The sequence below is a fragment of the Glycine soja genome, chromosome 18, assembly GCF_004193775.1.
Source record: "Glycine soja cultivar W05 chromosome 18, ASM419377v2, whole genome shotgun sequence".
In the NCBI taxonomy this organism is placed as follows: domain Eukaryota; kingdom Viridiplantae; phylum Streptophyta; class Magnoliopsida; order Fabales; family Fabaceae; genus Glycine; species Glycine soja.
The window spans coordinates 19,802,550-19,824,247 of record NC_041019.1 but is presented as its reverse complement, the minus strand read 5'-3'; the positions used below and the strand labels follow the sequence as shown (position 1 = coordinate 19,824,247).

The 21,698-nt window shown below is 32.6% G+C and overlaps 2 protein-coding genes across 3 annotated transcripts; both read left to right on the top strand.

The window, feature by feature from the left end:
- Positions 1–223: 223 nt before the first annotated feature.
- On the top strand, positions 224–5,491 carry LOC114395480 (probable alpha,alpha-trehalose-phosphate synthase [UDP-forming] 10). Of its 2 annotated transcripts, none has more exons than XM_028357274.1 (4): positions 224–427; positions 2,294–4,313; positions 4,430–4,703; positions 4,796–5,491. In XM_028357274.1, the coding sequence occupies exons 2-4, from the start codon at positions 2,326–2,328 to the stop codon at positions 5,117–5,119; spliced, it is 2,586 nt and encodes an 861-aa protein (XP_028213075.1). In that variant the 5' UTR covers positions 224–427; positions 2,294–2,325; the 3' UTR covers positions 5,120–5,491. The 2 variants fall into 2 exon arrangements, with proteins under 2 accessions (XP_028213075.1, XP_028213074.1); XM_028357273.1 differs by having other exon boundaries at positions 225–391.
- An 8,361-nt stretch (positions 5,492–13,852) lies between these two features.
- On the top strand, positions 13,853–14,752 carry LOC114397060. Its single transcript, XM_028359188.1, has 2 exons — positions 13,853–14,252; positions 14,343–14,752. The coding sequence occupies exons 1-2, from the start codon at positions 13,853–13,855 to the stop codon at positions 14,750–14,752; spliced, it is 810 nt and encodes a 269-aa protein (XP_028214989.1).
- The last annotated feature ends 6,946 nt before the right edge of the window (positions 14,753–21,698 follow it).

Sequence of the window (21,698 nt, the reverse complement as noted above, 5' to 3'; positions counted from 1 at the left end):
GTTAATGGACACATGAGTGAGTTTCTATCCAACATGTCAAGTAGGCAAAAATTAATTAAAAAATTTTAAAATTTTATCCATCATCCCGTGTCTTCTTTGTTCTCCACAGTAATAACTCAATTATTAATAATAAAAATTATTTCATTGAGATATATATTTCATTACTGTATTTAATTTTTATTATTCAAAAAATTTAGAGAAACTTGCCTCTCTTCCCTAGTATAAATTAAAACAAAAAGAAAAAAAAATCTTGCAGTTGCCGTTCGTGTTTTGTTCTTCCCTTCTCCAAAACCGAAACGAAACTTCTCTCTTTCTCTCTCTCTGAAGAGCGCAGTTTCAACTTTCTCTCTCATCGCTTCGCCGGAATCTAGCCGCCTCTGTCGCCGGAAAGGTGAGACTCGGAGCGAGCGAGTCGTGATTACTCGAGGTTACCCTGTTTGTTTCTTTGTTTTTGTTTTTGTTTGGATTTTTTATCCGTGTTTTGAATTGAATTGCTGGTTCCTGGTTTTTCTGAAGCGTTTATTTGCAGTTACGGTTTTCTCGGGAACCGAACGAGCCCGATCGTTCGCGTTTTTGTTCGGTTAGTGAATTAGTGGGTGTTAGTTTGGTGTTTCGGAAGGGAATTGTAAAAAGACGGCGTCGTTTACGTGAAGTTTCATAATGTGATAATTGCTTGAATTTGATTTTCAGTCTCTAAGTCCTGTTAATCTCTTTCTTTCTTTTTTGGGACATAACAGTTTCGAATCCCAATCGTTTTTTCTGGAACTGATTCTCCTGTGATAAGCTTTTTTTTAGAAACAAATATGTTCAGAATTGTTTATTTTTTTGTTTATGTATTTTATGCCCTATGTTTAGTGCTTTTTTTGGGCTGTTTTTTTTTTAAAAAAAAATTAATTTGTGGTGTTGGAATGGAAAGTGTTTTTTGAAGAGATAACTCAAAACCTTGTGATTTTCCTCTAAATAGATTTTGTTTGGTGCTTTGGCTAGATGAGGCTTCGAAGCACTTTTTCAAGAGTAAAGTGGTAGGATATAATCAATCAATGTATTTTGATTGAAATTTTGAGACCATTTTGTATTATTTGGATGCGGGGGTTGGGGTTTATCATATTTTTATCACCCAGAATGAGGGTTTTATATTTCACTGTTTCACACATACTGTGAACTTGGAGAATGGTGTGTGAAGTTGGATTCCTACAGAGTTCCTACATGCCGAGATTTACGCTAGCTTTGTAGTTTGAACTGTGGGAATCAATGCCATGAAGATTAGTGCATTCGTATAGCATTATCAGTAATCTGTGGGGAATAGAATCTGTTTATTATATTTGGGTGTGCCTAAGTGCCTATAGATAAGACGAAATGACATTATCATTTTTAAAGGGAATCCATCTGTTTTTTCTCATGTGGTGGTTCATGATTTAGGATTTACAGTTAAATTAGAAGAGCTTTTTCGCAAACAGAATTGAAATTTTGTGATATTCTTGGGAGTATCATGGTAATTTCATGTTAGCACTTTTGAGATGTTAACTGCATTATGAATGCTTGCTGTTTGTGAGTGCCAGATTTTTGTTTTCTGGTGTGGTGTCAATATTAAAGATGCAATCTCTGTTTACTCCATGTCCATATCGTACTGTGCTTGTCTCTTACCAAAACTAGGAGAATAGCATAGTTAGGATGTGTGTCTTCTGGAAATGATTATCTCATCATGTATGTCATAACTCATAACAGGTTCACTTACATTTCATCTTTGGCGTTATTCACACTGATTCACTAGTATTGTTACTTATTTGCTCATTTGTTTTTCTATATTGTTTTTGGAAGACTAGGGAGAAATAAATGCTATCAAGAGTTCTCTAATTTTGTGTACAACATTTACGACAATGATTATCATCTCAGTTAACATTAACCTAACTGTTTTCTCCAGATAAATCCATGTGTCAGAGTTGGCATTCCTAGCTGACTTATATTTACTCATGTCATGCCTTTTCATCTTTAATCACATCCTGGTGCTTATTGTTCAGCAGTCCTCTATTTGAACCACCTTGATGTTTAAAACTTGCATTAATAGCTATTAATGAAGTAATTTTTGTTATAACAACTACATGAGAACCTTTAGTAAATGTTCCTGAAATGAAGTATTATGAGATTCATACCAGATAACTAGTGTTTGTTGATCCCATGGGGAATGCAGTCTGTCAATTTCTTTTTTACTTGGAGTCCTATGATATGATATTTGTAGGATACTTGTTGGAAATGTTGTTTGATATTCATATGTTTGTTTTGTATGAATTGATAGAAAGAATTGAAGAAAGATCCCCTTGTCCAGTCATGGCTTCAAGATCATATGCTAATCTCTTTGACTTAGCTAGTGGAGACTTTCTTGATTTTCCTTGCACCCCAAGAGCTCTTCCAAGGGTTATGACTGTTCCTGGAATTATTTCGGACCTGGATGGTTATGGTTGTAATGATGGGGATTCAGATGTTAGTTCTTCTGGATGTAGGGAGCGGAAAATCATTGTGGCAAACATGTTGCCAGTGCAGGCTAAAAGAGATATAGAAACTGCTAAATGGGTTTTCAGTTGGGATGAGGATTCAATTTTGTTACAATTAAAAGATGGTTTTTCTGCTGATAGTGAGGTAATCTATGTGGGTTCTCTCAAGGTTGAAATAGATGCCTGTGAGCAGGATGCAGTTGCTCAGAGATTGCTGGATGAATTTAATTGTGTACCTACCTTTCTTCCCCATGATCTCCAAAAAAGGTTCTACCTTGGATTTTGTAAGCAGCAACTTTGGCCTCTCTTTCATTATATGCTACCTATATGCCCAGATCACGGTGATCGCTTTGACCGTATACTTTGGCAGGCTTATGTTTCTGCAAACAAAATATTTGCAGACAAGGTCATGGAAGTAATTAATCCTGATGATGATTTTGTTTGGGTTCATGATTATCACTTAATGGTTTTGCCTACTTTCTTGAGGAAGCGATATAATCGGGTTAAACTTGGGTTCTTTCTGCATAGTCCTTTCCCTTCATCTGAAATCTACCGAACTTTACCAGTAAGGGATGAAATTTTGAGGGGATTGTTGAACTCTGATTTAATTGGCTTTCATACATTTGATTATGCTCGCCACTTTCTTTCTTGCTGCAGTAGAATGCTAGGTCTGGACTATGAATCTAAGCGAGGACATATAGGGCTTGATTACTTTGGCCGCACTATATTTATTAAAATTTTGCCTGTAGGCATTCACATGGGTAGGCTTGAATCTGTGTTTAATCTTTCTTCTACATCTGCTAAACTAAAAGAGGTTCAGGAAGAGTTTAAGGATAAGAAAGTAATTCTTGGTATTGATGACATGGATATTTTTAAGGGCATTAGTCTGAAACTTCTAGCTGTGGAGCATCTGCTGCAGCAGAATCCAGATTTGCAGGGCAAAGTTATCCTAGTTCAAATTGTAAATCCTGCAAGGGGCTCGGGGAAGGATGTTCAGGAAGCAAAGAACGAAACATATTTAATTGCCCAGAGAATCAACGATACATATAGCTCAAATAATTATCAGCCAGTCATTCTCATTGACCGCCCTGTTCCTCGCTTTGAGAAGAGTGCCTATTATGCTGTAGCTGAATGTTGCATTGTTAATGCTGTAAGGGATGGTATGAACTTAGTCCCATACAAATATATCGTCTGCAGACAGGGAACTGCACAACTAGATGAAGCATTGGATAGAAAAAGTGATTCTCCTCGTACAAGCATGCTTGTGGTGTCTGAGTTCATTGGTTGTTCACCTTCTCTTAGTGGGGCAATAAGGGTCAATCCCTGGGACATAGATGCCGTAGCCGATGCTATGTATGCAGCCCTTACAATGAGTGTTTCAGAGAAGCAGTTGCGCCATGAGAAACACTATCGGTATGTGAGTTCTCATGATGTTGCATATTGGGCGCACAGCTTTATGCTGGATTTGGAGAGAGCCTGCAAAGATCATTACACCAAAAGATGCTGGGGATTTGGTTTGGGCTTGGGGTTCAGAGTTGTTTCTCTTTCTCATGGTTTCAGGAAGCTGTCAATTGACCATATTGTTTCAGCATACAAGAGAACCAATAGAAGGGCCATCTTTCTTGATTATGATGGTACTGTTGTACCTCAATCTTCCATAAGTAAAACCCCCAGCCCTGAAGTCATCTCTGTCTTAAATGCTCTGTGTAACAATCCCAAGAATATTGTGTTCATTGTTAGTGGGAGGGGGAGGGATTCACTGAGTGAATGGTTTACTTCATGCCAAATGCTTGGACTTGCAGCAGAACATGGGTACTTTTTAAGGTATGTCATTTTAATGTCAGGAAGATTGGGCTAATTTGTAACTCCCTCTCCCTCCCCCTCCTTTCCCTCAAAAAAAGTATAACAAGGTTTTTTTTTTCTTCTTTTATTGTTTGCAGGTGGAACAAAGATTCAGAATGGGAAGCAAGTCACTTATCTGCGGACCTTGATTGGAAAAAGATGGTGGAACCTGTGATGCAGTTGTATACAGAAGCAACTGATGGTTCTAATATTGAAGTTAAGGAGAGTGCTTTGGTGTGGCATCATCAAGATGCAGACCCTGATTTTGGTTCTTGCCAAGCCAAAGAATTGTTGGATCACTTGGAAAGTGTGCTTGCTAATGAACCAGCAGCTGTTACGAGAGGTCAGCATATTGTTGAAGTTAAGCCACAGGTATTTTTCAAATTCCTTTGCCTCATCTTCCTCAATCTGAAACTCCTCAGACTGGAGTGGACTTAATCAAAGCATTGCTTTGCTCTCTGCAGGGAATAAGCAAGGGGTTGGTAGCTGAACAGGTTCTTATGACCATGGTTAATGGCGGCAATCCACCAGATTTTGTGCTGTGCATTGGAGATGATAGGTCCGATGAGGACATGTTTGAGAGCATTTTGAGGACAGTTTCGTGCCCATCATTACCATCAGCTCCAGAGATCTTTGCCTGCACTGTGGGTAGGAAGCCTAGCAAGGCCAAGTATTTTCTTGATGATGCTTCTGATGTTGTGAAGTTGCTTCAGGGCCTTGCTGCTTCATCCAATCCAAAACCCAGGCATCTTGCTCATTCTCAAGTCTCTTTTGAGAGCACAGTTTGAGTTATAGATAAGTTAAGACAGCATTATTGGTCTTCTCCTGTGAATCAACGAAATTTTTGGTTATTAATCTTAACCTGACAAACAAATGGCGCGGATCTAATTCTTTTTTGGGCTCCTGAACCGGTTTGCGTGGCATCAATCTCGGGGGGTTTTGTTAAATACTGCGGTTCATTGATGCCTGACAATTCTTCTCTTGTACATGGTAACATCATTTGTTATATTTGCTGGTGCCACCGAGAGCTTTAGTTGTGCTTAGAACTGTTAGATCTTATCATCGCTGTTTGCACTGAACAATGGGGCACCAAAACCTGTATAGTTACAATATATTTTTGTTGCAATTCATAATGCATTTCTGGTTTGGCATCTCTTCAATTTGGTAATCTATTTGCAGAAAAGGGAATATGAGAAATGATAACGCAATTTTTAAATAATCGTTTTTAATGTTTTTTTTATATTAACTAAAATTTATTAGAAATTATAAATCATTAGTTTACTTCATTAAATAAAAGGTGAGGTTCACAAAATTGTGATTTTGAATAATTTTTTAGAGTGATGTTAGTATTTATCAAATGGATATTATGCCTTTATGGACATGTAAGTTTTACTCTGGAAGAAGTTTTGTCTACCACAAAAAGCGGAGAGGAAAATTCTTTGTGATGAATTTTAACGAATTTAAGATGTTTACTATTAAAATTAATGACTAACAAATGTTTGGTTTCTCTCAACAGTGCTAAGAAGAAATAAACTTGCTTTGGCTTTTAGGTTGTGTTTGTACGAAAGATTTAAGAATTTCAAATGCATTAAATTATTTTATTTTCAAATATTTGTGTTTTTTTAATATGTGAGAATTAAAAGACAATGTCATAAGTTTACAATAACTTACACATTCTATTTCATCAAGAGTTAGATCCCCTTGACAAATATTCTTGTTTGGATAAAGTATTTTTTTTTTATTTCAATAAAATAGAGTTTAATAGTGATGTATTGCCAATGTAAAATAATTTTTCATTATCATCTAATTACAAATTATCATTGATTTGAATTTTAAGATCATTTTAAAAAAATAATCAAACTTATTATAAATGGTAATTTGTGATTGGATGACAATATAAAACTATTTTGCATTAACGATACATAGTCCTTTTTTTCAATAAAATAACCAAATTCCTTTATTTTTTTTTAAATTTTGTAAATGAATAAAATAATTAAATTTGTTACATTTAAAATATTTTTATTCAAAATAAAATAATTTATTTGTCTTCCTTTAGAACTTCTATTATTTAAATAAAATAGTTGTTCTTTTCACAATGATTTTATTTTGAATACACACATATTCTTCTCCAATTATATTTTAAAATATAAACTTAGAACAAAAACATTACATACATATATTTTTCAATTCATTTTGCCATCAATAGTTTAGTTAAGAAAAAAAATGAGAAGTTCTCGCAAATGTAACTGAGATTCAACTCATGATTATAACTTTCAATCTCAAAATCTTGTATAACCATAAGTTCAATAGAGACAACTAAAAACTAGTTTAAAACTTACTTATATAACCAAAATAAGAGAAAGTTTGAAAGCTAAATTTGAGTTGTTATCATTAAGGATGTGTTTGGTAAGAAGGGATGAAAATGGATGAAAGTGTGATGAATGAAAAGAGATAAAAAAAAAAAGAGTGAAAAGAGAGTGTAAAGTGATATTGTTTGATTGAGATGAAAGAGGGTATAAAATAAAAGATGGTATAAAAGAGATAAAAGATTTGAATTAAAGAGGTATGTAAATACTAAAAGGAATAAATAAATAAAATATAGATGAGGCAAATGCCCAATTTACCCCATTAAGGTGGGACAATTTTTTTTCCACTTTTTTTTACTAATTAAAGGTTGTTAGTTGGTTATGTTAATTGCATAACCAATTATGCAACTAGATTTGAGGTCATGTGAAAGCAAAGTTTAAGAATTAGTGACCACCTAATCGATTATACTATAAACATAATTGATTATGTGCCAACCCGAGACCAAGTCAACCAAATTCAAATGATGTAGTGAATACATAACCAATTATGTTAACATGATAATCAATTATGTAGAGAATAGTCGGAAAAAAAGCAGTCACAAGGATAACAAAGGTGTAGAGAGGATTAATTTTGAAAAGTGAAAACTTGTTTTTTCGAGACCCTTGTGATAAGCAACTTTCATCTCGAGAGGCATGAGTCCCACCAATTTTTTAAAACTTTCATCTTACTTTCACTCCCACCAAACATTCTCACCTCATTCCTTTCACCCCAATTCAACTTAATTCACTTTTAGCATAAATTCACCCCTTTAAACCAAAAACTACCTAAGAGAAAGTTTGAAAGCTAAATTAGAGTTGTTATCATTAGGGATGACAAAATGGATTAGAACCCTATGAGTACCTACAAAAAGTATCTACTAGCCACGAGAGTAATTACATGCTCACTAGGGCTAGGGATGGGCCAGGTATTTACCCGTATTTTTTTGCAAGGATAGATGCGGTTGCTGGTACAATAATATCCACCCTACCCCGCCCACACATGACATATATATTATACATTAATGTAATTAAATTATGTTACGTAAGTAAATAATTATATTATATGTATACTCTTCTATAAAAATATATATTTATCTAATTTTATAATTAACAGTCATGTCTAACAAAGAGTAGTGAACTCTAATTCAACATATCTTATATTAAATTTGCTAAGAATATTGAACTATTGTTTACTTTTATGTATAAATTTATAACTTTGTTGACAAGTTCTTTTAAGATTGACTTCCAATCATAAATCAATATTTTATGTAATTTAGTTCTTCAAATTAGTAGTGTAAATTTGTACTTATTTAATGACCTACCTTTATAATGTTGTTTATTTATGAATTGAGTTTGGATGAATCAATGTTATATTTGCTTGTTTTTAATATTATGTGTGGATGTTTTGTTATAATTAGATTATTTCAGAGTAAATTTTGAATTTACTTGTAACAATTTGTTTAATTAATATATTTTATTGATTTATTAACTTTATACATAAATAAAGTATACAAAGATGGGGATTAAAGTTATTGTCCTCTGTAGGTATGGGACTGAGTACATTTATTTTTGTAAAACACACGTATAGAAACATGTATTATAAGACTCTACTTAAACCTATCAATTGTCATCCCTAGTTAACATTATTGTAGAGTTAACCTAGGGTTGTTTGGTGAGTATTCAGACCTATAACCCTTTCAATAAGAAAGTCATAACAATTATTAATTGTTGCTATTTTTTGTGAGAATGCAAATAAATAAGTTGTTAATATGACACACAATCAAACTCAATCGAAGAAACTATAATCATGAGTTACAAACACTTTAACAAGTTGATGTTAGAAAATATTCGCAACGAATAAAATATAAGTGTCTTTAATGGATATTTGTGGATAAGGAATCTAAGTAGCGAAGACGGATATCATAGTACTCGTATTCAGGAATACTCATTACCCGTTAATATAAAAATACTTAAATATTTTTATTTTATTTTTTATTTGTACTTATATTTTGAAGTATAATTTTATTTGAACTTATATTTTAGTGTAGTTTTGTTTAAGTTTATATTTTAGAGAGTAATTTTTAGATAATTTTGTTTGGAACTCACAAAGTAAATTTTTTATTGTTACTGTTTTTATTTTTTAAGAATTATGCATGGATATTTTTAATTAGGTAGAATATACAAATAATTTCAGTTGTAACTATCAAAATTATTTTTTAAAAGAAAATATAAGTATTCTTTTAAAAAAAATTGAGTTATTTTGTAAATATCCATGAATACCGACATATATAAGCTAATATTAAAAAAATTCACATGTATCCTCTTAATGAGTACATGCAAAGGTAAGGAGAGGAGTATTTATCAAACGAGATAAGTATCAGGTTACTATTACCCTTGCCCACCCTAGTTGTTATGAAGAAACGATCCAATATCAACTTATGAAACTACCATCTTGGCACACATTGCAAAATAAAGAAAATAAATTAAAATTCTTATATGTAAATATTTCAATACTTTATGTATTTTTATTATCATTAAAATAAATTTATGTTAATCAGATTAATTTTATATGATATTTTTTATCAATATATTCTTCCATTGAGTGAGGAAACTATTTTTAAATAAATTCAATTGTCTTCCACTAAACAATTTTTAATTTAAAAGAAGATTCAAAATTAAACCAAATGAAAACTATCAAATAAATTTTATTTTGAAAACCCTTAGTCTGAGCATTAACTTTAATGCAACTTTTAAGAGAGAAAAATTAGGCCAAATATAGCCTAAAAACACATATTTAAATATGTTTGTTTAAATGGAGAGACTTAAAAAAAAGTTAACAATTCGTTAATTTTTTATGTTGTGTTTTTTATCGCTGTTTTTCATGGAAAAGAATTAAATAGACGAGGTTTCGTTTAAGTACGACCACGATCCAGTAAGTATCCAAACCCAAACACAATCTTTTCAAAAAAACCATGTAGCATGTGTTTGGATATAAAAATTTAATGGGATAATTTAACTTTTTAAAGAATTTTAATTGCTTCTTAGTAGAATTGAGAAGAATTTGAAATTTCAGTATTATGTTAGGGTATTTTTAAAGTTAAAATATGTTTTTCGTCTTTATACATATTGGAAAGTTTGAAATTTATCTCTACAAAATTTTTTATATTTTTTTCATGTTCATAAAATTGAAATGTGTTATTTTTTTTACTTAGAGTTATGCTTGGATAAATTCGAGCCTCTAGTATTTTTAAAAAAAAATTATAAAATACAATTTTTGAGGTTAAAAATCACCAAAAATTGTAATAAAAGGAAATAAAATCACAATTTGAGCTGATTAGGATTTTCTTCTTCTTTCAAAACACCCCTTTCTCGCAAACCAATAACAGCCACCACCTGTCGCACTACTACCTGCACCACCTCTTCCACCACGCGCCACTACCCGCACCAGCCAAACACCATCATCAAATCTGGTGGTGTTGGGGTTGGTGGCAGGGTGGCTCGTGCAGGTAGTGGTGCATAGTGGAGGAGGTGGTGTAGGTGATGGCGGGATGCAAAGGAGATGGGTAGGGTGGTGGTTGGTCACACGATGGTTGAAGTTGTGGTGGTTGGTCTCGAATGGTGAGGGGGGGTGATGTGTGGGTGCAGGTTGGTGACATAGCTCCACGTGTCCAATTTTTAGTGGACACGCATCAAACACTTAGGCTTGGATTCTTCCAAGCTAGCTCCGGGTCAAAAAATAACACATTTCAATTTTATGAGGACAAAAAACATATCAAAAAATTTGCAAGGGCGGATTCCAAATTTTTTTATATTTATAGGGACGAAAAACATATTTTAGTCTATTTTTATATAACTAAATGGGCAAATATTTATTTTGGTCCTTAAAAGTGTGGAATGATGATAAATTTATTCTTAGAAAGATAAAAAATTCAAATTTAATCTTTGGGTGTGTAAAAAATATGACAGATTGATACTGTCATTAAATTTATAAGATTGTTTTATCATTAAGTTGTAATGTTCAAGAATCAAATTGATAATAAAATTTATTTTTTGAGGATCAATTTGTCACTAAATTGTTTACAGACTAATCTATCATACTTTTTGACATTCGAAAATTAAATTTAAAATTTTCATTTTGAGAGATCAATTTATTGCCCTCATACACATCAAATTGACATTTGGCCTTAACTAAAATCTTAGGATTTCAAATTCCTTAAAAAATCTTACACAGACTCGCTGGCTCGCTCCACTTCTTTCAGGACACATGCACACTTTCGTGGCAATGCACACTCACATTCTCAATCTCTCGCTCATTCCTCTCTCACAATTGTTTTCTCTCTCAACGATGATGGTTCTCTCGCAACGATGATCTCTTTCTCGATCCTCTCTCTCTGATTCAGAGAGCGCTCAATCTCTCTCTAGGAGGTTCATCCAAGTTAGTCTCTCTCGCTCTCCCATCTATGTAATGTAGGTTTTTGTTCTTGTTCATCTGTGTTTCAATCCTGTTTTTGTTGTTTGGTTTCATTAATTTGCATTTCATGTCTATAATCTAGGGTTTGTAGGTTGTGTTTCCACCAAACTATGTTGGATTTGCATTTGTGTTTGTTTGATTTCATTTTTGATTATGAATGTCATTTGTAAGTATACTGATATTGATCAAAGTCAGAGCTAGTGTATATGAGGATGTAGAAGGATAATGCTCAAACTAATTGTATGACCTATAACACCTTTGCTTGAGTTTTCAATTTCTAATGTTTTTGTCAATGATTTCCTGAACATGTGGTTATACATTTACCAGTCTAAATTTAATTTGTGGTCCTTACAAAAATCCTAGCATCTATGCTTCAATCTCTTCAATGGAAAATTCAATAAGAGGTGATTGACTCACTTTATTACATATCAAGCCTCCATTGTAGAGTATGATCTAATTTCTAATGTTATGATTTCACTTTTTACATTTCTACTTCCCCTGTTTGTTATTGATGTCTATTGTGTATAGAATAAAAGATGTTAGACTTTTCATTCCATTGTGTTCTTTCTCTACACTTCACACAATCCAAACCTTAAGGATCTATTGAAGCATCCACTATCGTTGTCACACACTTTCACACAGCTCATAAGTCCGTCTGTGACGGTGACTTTAGCACTCCCTCCCTCCCCCCTCTCTATTCATCATGATTAAAACTCATTCACGCACTTGCTTGCATTTTTCATTATTCTTATTTCTCTTATATGCGTTCGATAAAACCCACAAATGTTGCATTTTACATTGCAAAAACAATAAGTTGGAAAAAAATAAATTGAAAATGAAGTGTTTTATTTATTTATTTGTGTTTGATATTTAGTAGTTTTCAAGTTTATAGGCTACATTGATGTCTTGAATTTTTTGTTGGCCGTAGCGGTTTGGTGCACTACTTACATTATTATTGTAGTTCTCGCTTCCTTTCGAGCCTTTTGCACTCTTCGAAACCTTGCAAATTTGATTGATAACATGGGTTATGCACTACTTGTCATATGTCCTATTGGTAGTGGCAAGGCAATTTTATTGTTTTCGTCGAATTGTCCATTTTAAACTACATGTCTAGGTTTTAAATTGCAGTTACATTCCAGTGTATATTTGCAATCTAAGAAGCATGGATGCAGCACTTCAGTGGCATGTCCTGCGTAGGACTCGCGCTGGAAACGGACGTAGACCCGACTCATGTGTGACACGGTGTCGAGTGTGTCCTCCATCATCGGACACAATTAAGTTGCTGGACACGCGTGATTGGATGCAGCCCAACAACTGGACGTAAACACGCCTGTATTTTTTATTATTTATTCAAAAGAAAATTAAATAAATGCTTACCAAATACAAATCCTTCTCATTATCAAGCACCTTCTTCTTCTCCTTGACATTTCTCACAAGCAAACCAAATGCCTCTGTCACCGCACGCCGTCGCCTTGCACACTATCGCCTTTGTCGCCCTGCGCAAGTAGGCCACTGTTTCTCTTTATGCCCTTGTTTCTCTTTGTGCTTCCTGTTTCTTTTTTTTTTTTCATGTTGCACACTTGTGCTTGCACCTTTTATTTTTTTATGATATAAAATTCAATACAAAAGTGGTCTTTTTCTGCTGCTCCCTCTCTCTCTTTCTTTCTTTACATTGTACACTTGCACTTGCACCTTTCATATTGCTTTTTTGTAATATAAAATTCAATACAAAAGTGGTCCAAATTAATTCAGTGTGTGTTATCGTCACTTTTTCACAACAAAATTAGCCAATTATAAACAAAATTTTAAACAAGGGTATATTGCTTTTTGTTTGTTTTTATCTTTTGATATAAATTTTTAATAGGATTCCAATATTTTTTTAAATGCAAAACTGAATAATAGGATCCGAATATAGTGTTTGGGTATAAAGTTGTTTTCAATCTTTGGGCATTGCTAGGGTATATAAATTATGGGTACATTAAATATGCAAAATACATAAAATTCTGGGTTTCTTTCTCTTTTCTATGTTTTATTTTTCCTATTTCATAATATAAAATTATGGGTTTTTTTTCTCTTTTCTATGTTTTATTTTTCCTATTTCATAATATAAAATTTTGGGTTTGTTATAAATAAAATTCTTTTTGTTTGGTCAATCAGAGAACAAAGATGTTTTATTTTTCTCTTTATTTAATCAAAGTTTTCCCTTTTTCCCCCTGGTGATGTGCTCGTTCATACATATATAGGTTTTGTTCAATGTTTTATTTTGCTTCATTCTTATTGTATCCATTTTTTTATTATGGAGATGAGTAGTGCCAATGAAGCTACGGAGCAAGAGGATCAAATTAAACCTTTATGGAGATATGTCATGAATTTAAAAAAGACTCTTGGCGGGAGAAATGCCATGATCAAATGCAATTTGTGTAAAATCTCATTCACTAGGTCTTACACCGAGTAAGGGCTCACCTGCTAAAAATCTCGGGAGAAGGAGTTAGACCTTGTTCAAAGGTGCCTCCTCCAAAACTTACTGAATTAAAAAATTGGACAATGGAGAAACTTCGAAGATACAAAATTCAAAGAAAAAAAGTGTCTCTCTATCTGGTGAAGGGAAACAAACGCAAGATGGTGCTCCTCTAAAAGTCCCTAGACCTTTAGAAAAAGGTTTCAATTTGCAAGGCAGAGATGGTCTTGATGCTAGAATTGCAAGGATGTTTTTCTCTTTAGGGCTACCATTTCATTTAGCAAGGAATCCTTATTATAGGGAGGCATTTTCTTATGCTACCAATACTCCTAATCTCAGTGGATATAAGCCTCCAAGTTACAATAAGTTGAGAACTACCTTGCTTACAACAGAGAGAAGCCATGTGGAGAACCTCTTGCAACCAATAAGAAATTTATGGAATCAGAAAGGTGTGACCATTGTTAGTGATAGGTGGAGTAATCCTCAAGGAAGACCTCTTATCAACTTCATGGCTATCACTAAGAGTGAACCAATTTTCTTAAAGGCGGTAAATTGCTTTGGTGATATAAAAGACAAGGATTTCATTTCTCAACAGATCAAAGATGCAATTATGAAGGTTGGGTCATCAAATGTATGTAAGGCAGCAAGTATGATCATAGAGAATGAGTTTCATGTCATCTATTAGACTCTTTGTATTGTGCACACCTTGAACCTTGCATTGAAAAATATTTGTGTAGCCAAGGGTGCTAAGAAAAACAATGTCACTTATGATCAATGTTCTTGGATCACACAAATTGCAGACTATGCTAATTTTATCATGAGACACTCTATGAGATTATCAATGTACATCAACTTCAACTCATTAAAGTTGCTTTTTGTTGCTCCTACAAGATTTTCTTCAACTATTGTGATGCTCAAGAGGTTTGGAAGTTTGAAAGAAGGACTCCAGAAGATGGTTATTAGTCCTGAATGGTCTACTTACAAGGATGATGATGTTGGAAAGGCAAAAAAAGTGAAAGAAACTTTATTGGATGATATTTGGTGGGACAAGTTTGATTACATACTTTCTTTCGTTGCTCCTATTTATGATGTTCTTAGAAAAACAGATACTAATATGACTTGTCTTTACTTGGTATATGAAATGTGAGATTCAATGATTGAAAAGGCGAGACAAGTCATATAGCGACATGAAAGAAAGACAAAAAATAAAGAATCACCCTTTTATGACGTAGTGCACAAAATATTAATGAACCATTGGACTAAGAGTAGCACACCTCTTCATTATGTAGCACATTCTTTAAACCAAGGCAATACTTTATATCCTTAAATTAATTTATGGTTATATTTTTTTAGATGCATTTCTTTGTGGGTTATATATTAATTTGTGTTTATATTTTTTTAATGTTGCAGATATCATAGTCATGAGTGGTTGAGTGAAGATCCATGAAGAAATGCTTTAGAAGATACTTATGTGGATGTAAGGAGACAAGTCAATTTGGAGTTTGCAAATTTTTCTGGTGGAAGAGAAGCTTCCATGATGTTGACTCTTTAAGGGTGGAATCCTTGAAATAGCCAATTTATTTCTTGATGAAACAACTTTAGCAACTGCCTTTTTCAATGAAGATGACCAAAGGCTTTGATAGACTAATATTTAAACTTTTTGTTAGACTTGATGTCCTTTAGTCTTAGTATTGTTTGTTAGACATATGATATATCTCTTGATGTCTTCTGCATTACTATATAAAAGGGCTTTAACATTGGTTTTAGAGGAGTTTCAACATCGGTTCTAGAACGGATGTTGAAACAGCTGTCATTAAAAGTTAACATTTTCAACATTGATTTTAAAATCGATGTTGAAAATCATTATCTACATTAGTTATGATTAAAATCGATGTAGAAATGTGGCCAAAATTGTATATTTTGAAGCGCTTAGGTTCTGAAAAAACTAATGTTAAAAGTCGTATACAACATCAATTTTTGATAAAATCGATATTGAATGTGCTTACCACATCGGTTTTGGTCAAAACCAATATTGAATGTGCCTTTATAACATCGGTTGTGATCAAAACCGATGTTTTTTACAAAAAAATTAATAATAATAATAGTAGAGAATGAGAGGTGAAGTAAATTTTTATTTTATTTAAATTAAATAGAAAATGAATCATTTAACATGACTTGATGTACTTTTTTGTGTAAAATTGGGTATTCCCTTGTCAAGTATTGGCTAGTATACAAGTGTTTTCAGTGAGTATGGTTCCCAGCCAGATACAAATTTGATCAACTATGGCAATCGTCATACCTTTCCAGATTTGCTCTGGACTTGCATTCTACTTCGGATTTTAAACCCTCAAATGGTTTTGAAAAAAAAATTACATCTAATATCATCATATTTTGGATCTTACTTTCTCAATAAGCTCTCTTCGAAGAATTTTTCCCGACGTTGTCTTAGGAACAACATTGATGAATGAGACTCTTCATAATCTTTTTAAAGGTGCTACCTGCAAACAAATACAAAAAATGAGTGTCAACTGAACAACACAAAAGTCGTTTAAATGTGATAAATGGACATACAGTGAAAACATACATTATTTTTAATCTGTGAACTTTATTTTTAGAACCCCATTTAGTTTGTTTTGTGTCTTAGCAAGATCAAAGATCTTATAATTTCATGAATGCAAGCCACAAACCAAGCTCGTTGTTTATTTTTCTCTTACCTGCTTAGCAATAAATTTTTTAACACCTTCCTCTATCAGTGAACTATTGGGTGAACGAACGAAATAGGCAACTGGAACCTCGCCAGCTTGAGCATGGGATATCTACAAAATTGAAGTCAACTATGAATTCCAATTATTAATAACATGAGTTGTATAAGTATATCTTTCGTACACATAATTAAATAACGATGATCATGTGTGTGAAACTTACGAGATGACAACAACATCAAGTATTTCAGGGTGAGAAACCAGAAGCCCTTCAAGTTTTGTCGGTGTAACCTAATTGGAACAATGAGGGAAACAACAAATAATTCAGAAAGTGAAAATCCTTTGCCAAAAATGTTCATCACCAAGAATAACTGGAAGGTTATAAACACAAATAATTACCCAATGAAGAGCGGCAAAAGCATTATGTACTGAAGTTACTAAACTTGACTTTCTAATACAATTTGGGGTTTAAGATATATTTAATGCACCAAACCACTAAAGTACCAAATTATCTTTCTAAATGGAGAATTTGATTGAGATTTTACTACTACAATTATGATATTTCAAGTCAATTCTACAGGATATTCTACGACGGTTTGGAACCGTGATAAAAAATGACATCATAATATTACATCATATTTATTATGACGGTTTTACAATAACCGTCTTAGAATATAGTGGTTAGTAAGATGGTTATTCAATAACCGTCCTAGCATGTGTCTGTTTTCGAAGGCGATTTTAAGCACAAAAACCGCCTTAGAATGATTGCATTTCTAAGACGATTCTTGGTATAATCGTCTTAGAAAGTTCTACATATTAAGACAGTTTGACTTAGAACCATCTTAGATTTTCATTTAGACAAATTACATATTAAGACGATTGGGGGACTAACCGTCTTAGTAGCGCTTTCTAAGATGATTATACAAAAAATCGTCTTAGATTTCCATTTAGATATATAACATACTAAGACGGTTGGTGAAATAACCATCTTAATATATAGAACTTTTTAAGACGGTTATACAATGAACCGTCTTAGATTTTCCTTTAGACAAATGAGATACTAAGACAGTTGGTGGGATAACCGTCTTAGTATGTAGAATTTTTTAAGACGGTTATGCGCATAACTGTCCTAGTATGTATATTTTTTTTGTGTTGTTTTATTTTTTGTAATTTTTTTGTGTTATTTTATTTTTTGTAATGTTTAACAAATACACTAAACATTGATTTGAAGCAAAAGTATATTTAGATCATTTTGAACAATTATAAAATCATTTAATTATATAATACAAAAATTTACATAATTAATGAGAGTCTACAACTTTTCCCTAAATTGACATTACTATAATAAGGTCAAGAGCTAGGAGAAAGGTTGCAAAAATCTTTCCTAATTGATCAATATCACTTGAACCCTACAAAATGACAAACAAACTCATGAAATTAACAGAAGGAGGACACGCCTAAGTACTGAGAAACAAATGAATAAAATGAATTATATCAATAAAAGACATGTACACATTTTGAAATTATAAGTAAAACAACAACATACAAAAATATCAGAACAGGAATTACATGGAAGCAAAAATTAACAGTAAAAAAGGTCTATAAACACCATAGCCAACAACTTCTGAACTAACCCCCAGTTCAGTAAAACAGCTTTGAGGATTTCAATCTTCTCACTCCCTCAATATTTTTTTTCTTTTCTGATGTGCATTTCGCACACTACCTCTGCAATTAGTCAAAATTTCTCTCTCAACCACTCAAACTACCCTCCTTTTATCTTTATATACTCGATCTTCTTAACAACCCACCCTTTCAATCTATCAATCTACTCTCTTTTATTTCCATGTCTAAATTAAATTTCATTAGTTATTTTATTAAAAAAATTTAAATAGATAAAAATAATCATCACAATTTAAATCATTCATTGTAAATAATATAATTTATATTCAAAGATATTTATTATGAATTTTAATTATATAAAAAAGGTTCAGTTAACAAGCAGGACCCTGAAAGATTTGGGAATTTTTAATTAGGTCCACAAATAAATAAATAAAATTATAATTGGGTCATTGATCTTGTAATTTTTTTAATTGGGTTGCTAAGGTTTTTAAAACAGCTACAAATTGTTATTTTCTAGTTGTTTCACAAACTAACTCTAAGGACCCAATCATAATAATTTTACAAGATCAAGGACCCAATTACAACTTTTGAGGTTAAGGACCTAATGAAAATTTCCCAAGTAGTTTAGGGAACTACTTATTAATATAAACTTGTCATTGCACAATCAGTATTCAAAAAGTGCATTTCTACTTCTACTAATGACAAAAAATAGAACAAATCAAAATATCTCAAAGTAGTACTAATCTTCACAACTGAAGCAAAATTGTCATCCAAAATAATGATATCGGAGCTCTCTTTGGCAACTTCTGTACCTTGGATACCCATTGCTAGACCTATATCAACCTATATTCCAAAATGTAGAGAATTACAAAAAAAGAATAAAAGCTAGTTTATTGCATTACAACAAAAACATCTGCATTGGAATGATAGTTGAAACCTTTAAAATAAAGAAAAATGAGATAACGTAACCAGAATTTCATGATGTTTGGCTCTGTAGCATCAGCGTATGAATTAAGTATTCCACATTCTATAGCAATTGCTTTTGTAGTTTTGACATTATCACCAATGACCATTTTCACCTATGATTAAAAATCCAAACCACAAAAACCAAAATTGAAAAATCAATTGAAACTGCATTAACAAAGCATATTGCATTTCTTATTTAAATGCTACATTTGCTTGATATTTGAGGATATCAAATAAATGTAGTATTGGTCTTCAACTCTTAAAGGCATCAAATTTAAAAGCAATGATGCACACATATTGGGTCAGTGCGGGGAAAAAAAGATACTGCAAGCACAACACTTTTGCAAGGATCTTAAATTTGTTCTTATTTATGTAAACCTAAATAAGAATACATGTTTTATCTTTAGCTAAGATGATAGCAAATTAGTTACTCAGTTCATCAAACGAAAGTTTAGTCTTTTTTCTCTCTAACAAGAGGACGCCTATGAAATGTGTCAACTTTTAGGAACCCAAATTATAAAATAAAATAAATGAAAGAAAGATGGAATTTCTTAATTGTAAAAGAACAGAAAATAGAATGGATAACTCTCTTCCAAGGGTGTTGGACCAGCGACCTCAAGAACTTAAGAGGGATAGGCTTAGAATGCAGAAGAAGCAACAACAATCAATTTAACAATGTTCTTTAAACATGCAAGACACAATTGATTGCAACAAAATAAATAAGATAAGGGAAGAGAGAATGCAAACACAATTTTATACTGGTTCGGCCGCTTCCCGTGCCTACATCCAGTACTTAAGCAACCCACTTGAGATTTCCACTATCTTTGTAAAATCCTTTACAAAGTCTGAACCACGCAGGGACAACCCATCCCTTGTGTTCAGATGCTTTACAACAAGAGAGTCACAGTCTCTTAGCCAATCTCATTGAATAAGAAGAATGGAAGAAGAATTCTCTTTTCAAGAGAAGAATATTACAATGAAGATCATGTAAGAATCCTTGTAGATTTTACAAGTGTTTGGCCAATGATTTCTTTTGAGAGAGCATTTGACAATGAAGTTCTTTTGGAATCTCTCTCATTGTCTTTTGAGAGGATAAGACATTTTTGCCAAGCAAAAACTCTCTCAATCTTTTGAGAGGATAAAACATTTTGATCAATCAAAACTCTCTCATAAAATTCGTGTCCAAGTCACCTATTTATAGGCCTTTGATGGCCATTCACAAATCTAATGAAAAGATGTGACTGTTGGCAGATTTTCTGAAAACTTTCCATTGGTAATCGTTACAATGTTTGTGTAATCGATTGCACAGTTATAATTTGAAGGGTTATGACTTTTGAATTTGAATTTCCAAAGTTCCGTTGCTGGTAATCGATTACAGACATATGGTAATCGATTACATGTTGAAAATTCAAATTCAAAACCTTTTTCAACAGCTATTTCTCAACCCTGTCTTCTGGTAATCGATTACACTTCCTGGTAATCGATTACCAGAGCCTTGCATGTCTTGAAAGCACTTTGTTTTAAGGCAAGACTTGGTCTTTAGTGAATCTTGAAACAAGGCTTTGTTTGTTGAAGCAATCTTGAATTATTCTTGAAGCAAATGCTTATCATTTGAAGCAGTCTTGTTAGATTCTTCTTTGACATCATCAAAATCATGTATACATACATTCACAAAGGGTTTCCCCTTCACAAAGGATTCACAAAGAGCTACTTCTCAATCCAAAAATGAACAGATCTCAATGCCCCTTTCCCCTTACATCCTCCCATAGTCATATTTATTTAACTCCTTAACACCCTAACTAACTAATCAATATCCTAACTGTATTAACTAACTCCTTCTTTCTCATAATTCTAACATCAACTGTGTTATCAAATAGCAAACATGACAGTGTGGTGTGGTGTGGACAAATTCATGATAACTGCCATACAAATGTCATGGCAAGTTTGTAATGGCAATAGCTACATTAATGGGGCTGCAAGTACCATTGAAAGATTCATCTTCACTCATATACAACTTATGGCATTTATGTATCCCTTAAATATAACCTCTATTAGAAAACTCTCCTCAAATGAGTAGTGCATCTGCCATTTTTATTATTTTCTTGTTTATGATTAGTGATATTTTTAGTGAGCTAATATGATGGAAAATGTTTTTTTATTTATTATTTTTGTTCAGATTAATTTTGAAAATAATAGCTTGTTTATGGAAAGATTCCTGAGAGCTTTTGGAAAAAATAAAACAATTAATTATCCAGAAAAAGGCTATTCCCAAACGACCCACAAAGTGGTTAGATTTTTTTTATGGTTTAATTAAATAAGTCTTAAATTAGATTTTACAATTGTTAACAATATGTTTTAGGGGTTTGGGTTGTACTTCAGATTTTTCCAACCCGACCTGATGTCCCATACTCTTAAAGTTTATAATTTTTCAACAACTATGCATTTATAATAGAACCGCTTGATCTAATTGTTAACATTTTACATGACATGATAACATAACCATACAAATATTCTGTTTAAAATATATACTATAACCTAGGTTTTAGTTTCATACTTATTCAATTCTATAATTTAACTAAATTTGTTAAAATTTATATAACATCAACATGATCATGTTGACTTAGTCATGTATCATGCATTATCAGGCCTTAGTCATGTTAGATTCAAGTTGAAACAAATGACCTTGACCCTATCAAAATTTCAAGTCAGATAAGGATCAATCAAGCTAAACTTGTCCTATGAACAACCAAGTTAACATAGCCTCCATGCAAACTACCATTAGCCATCCTGACATCGATACACTTT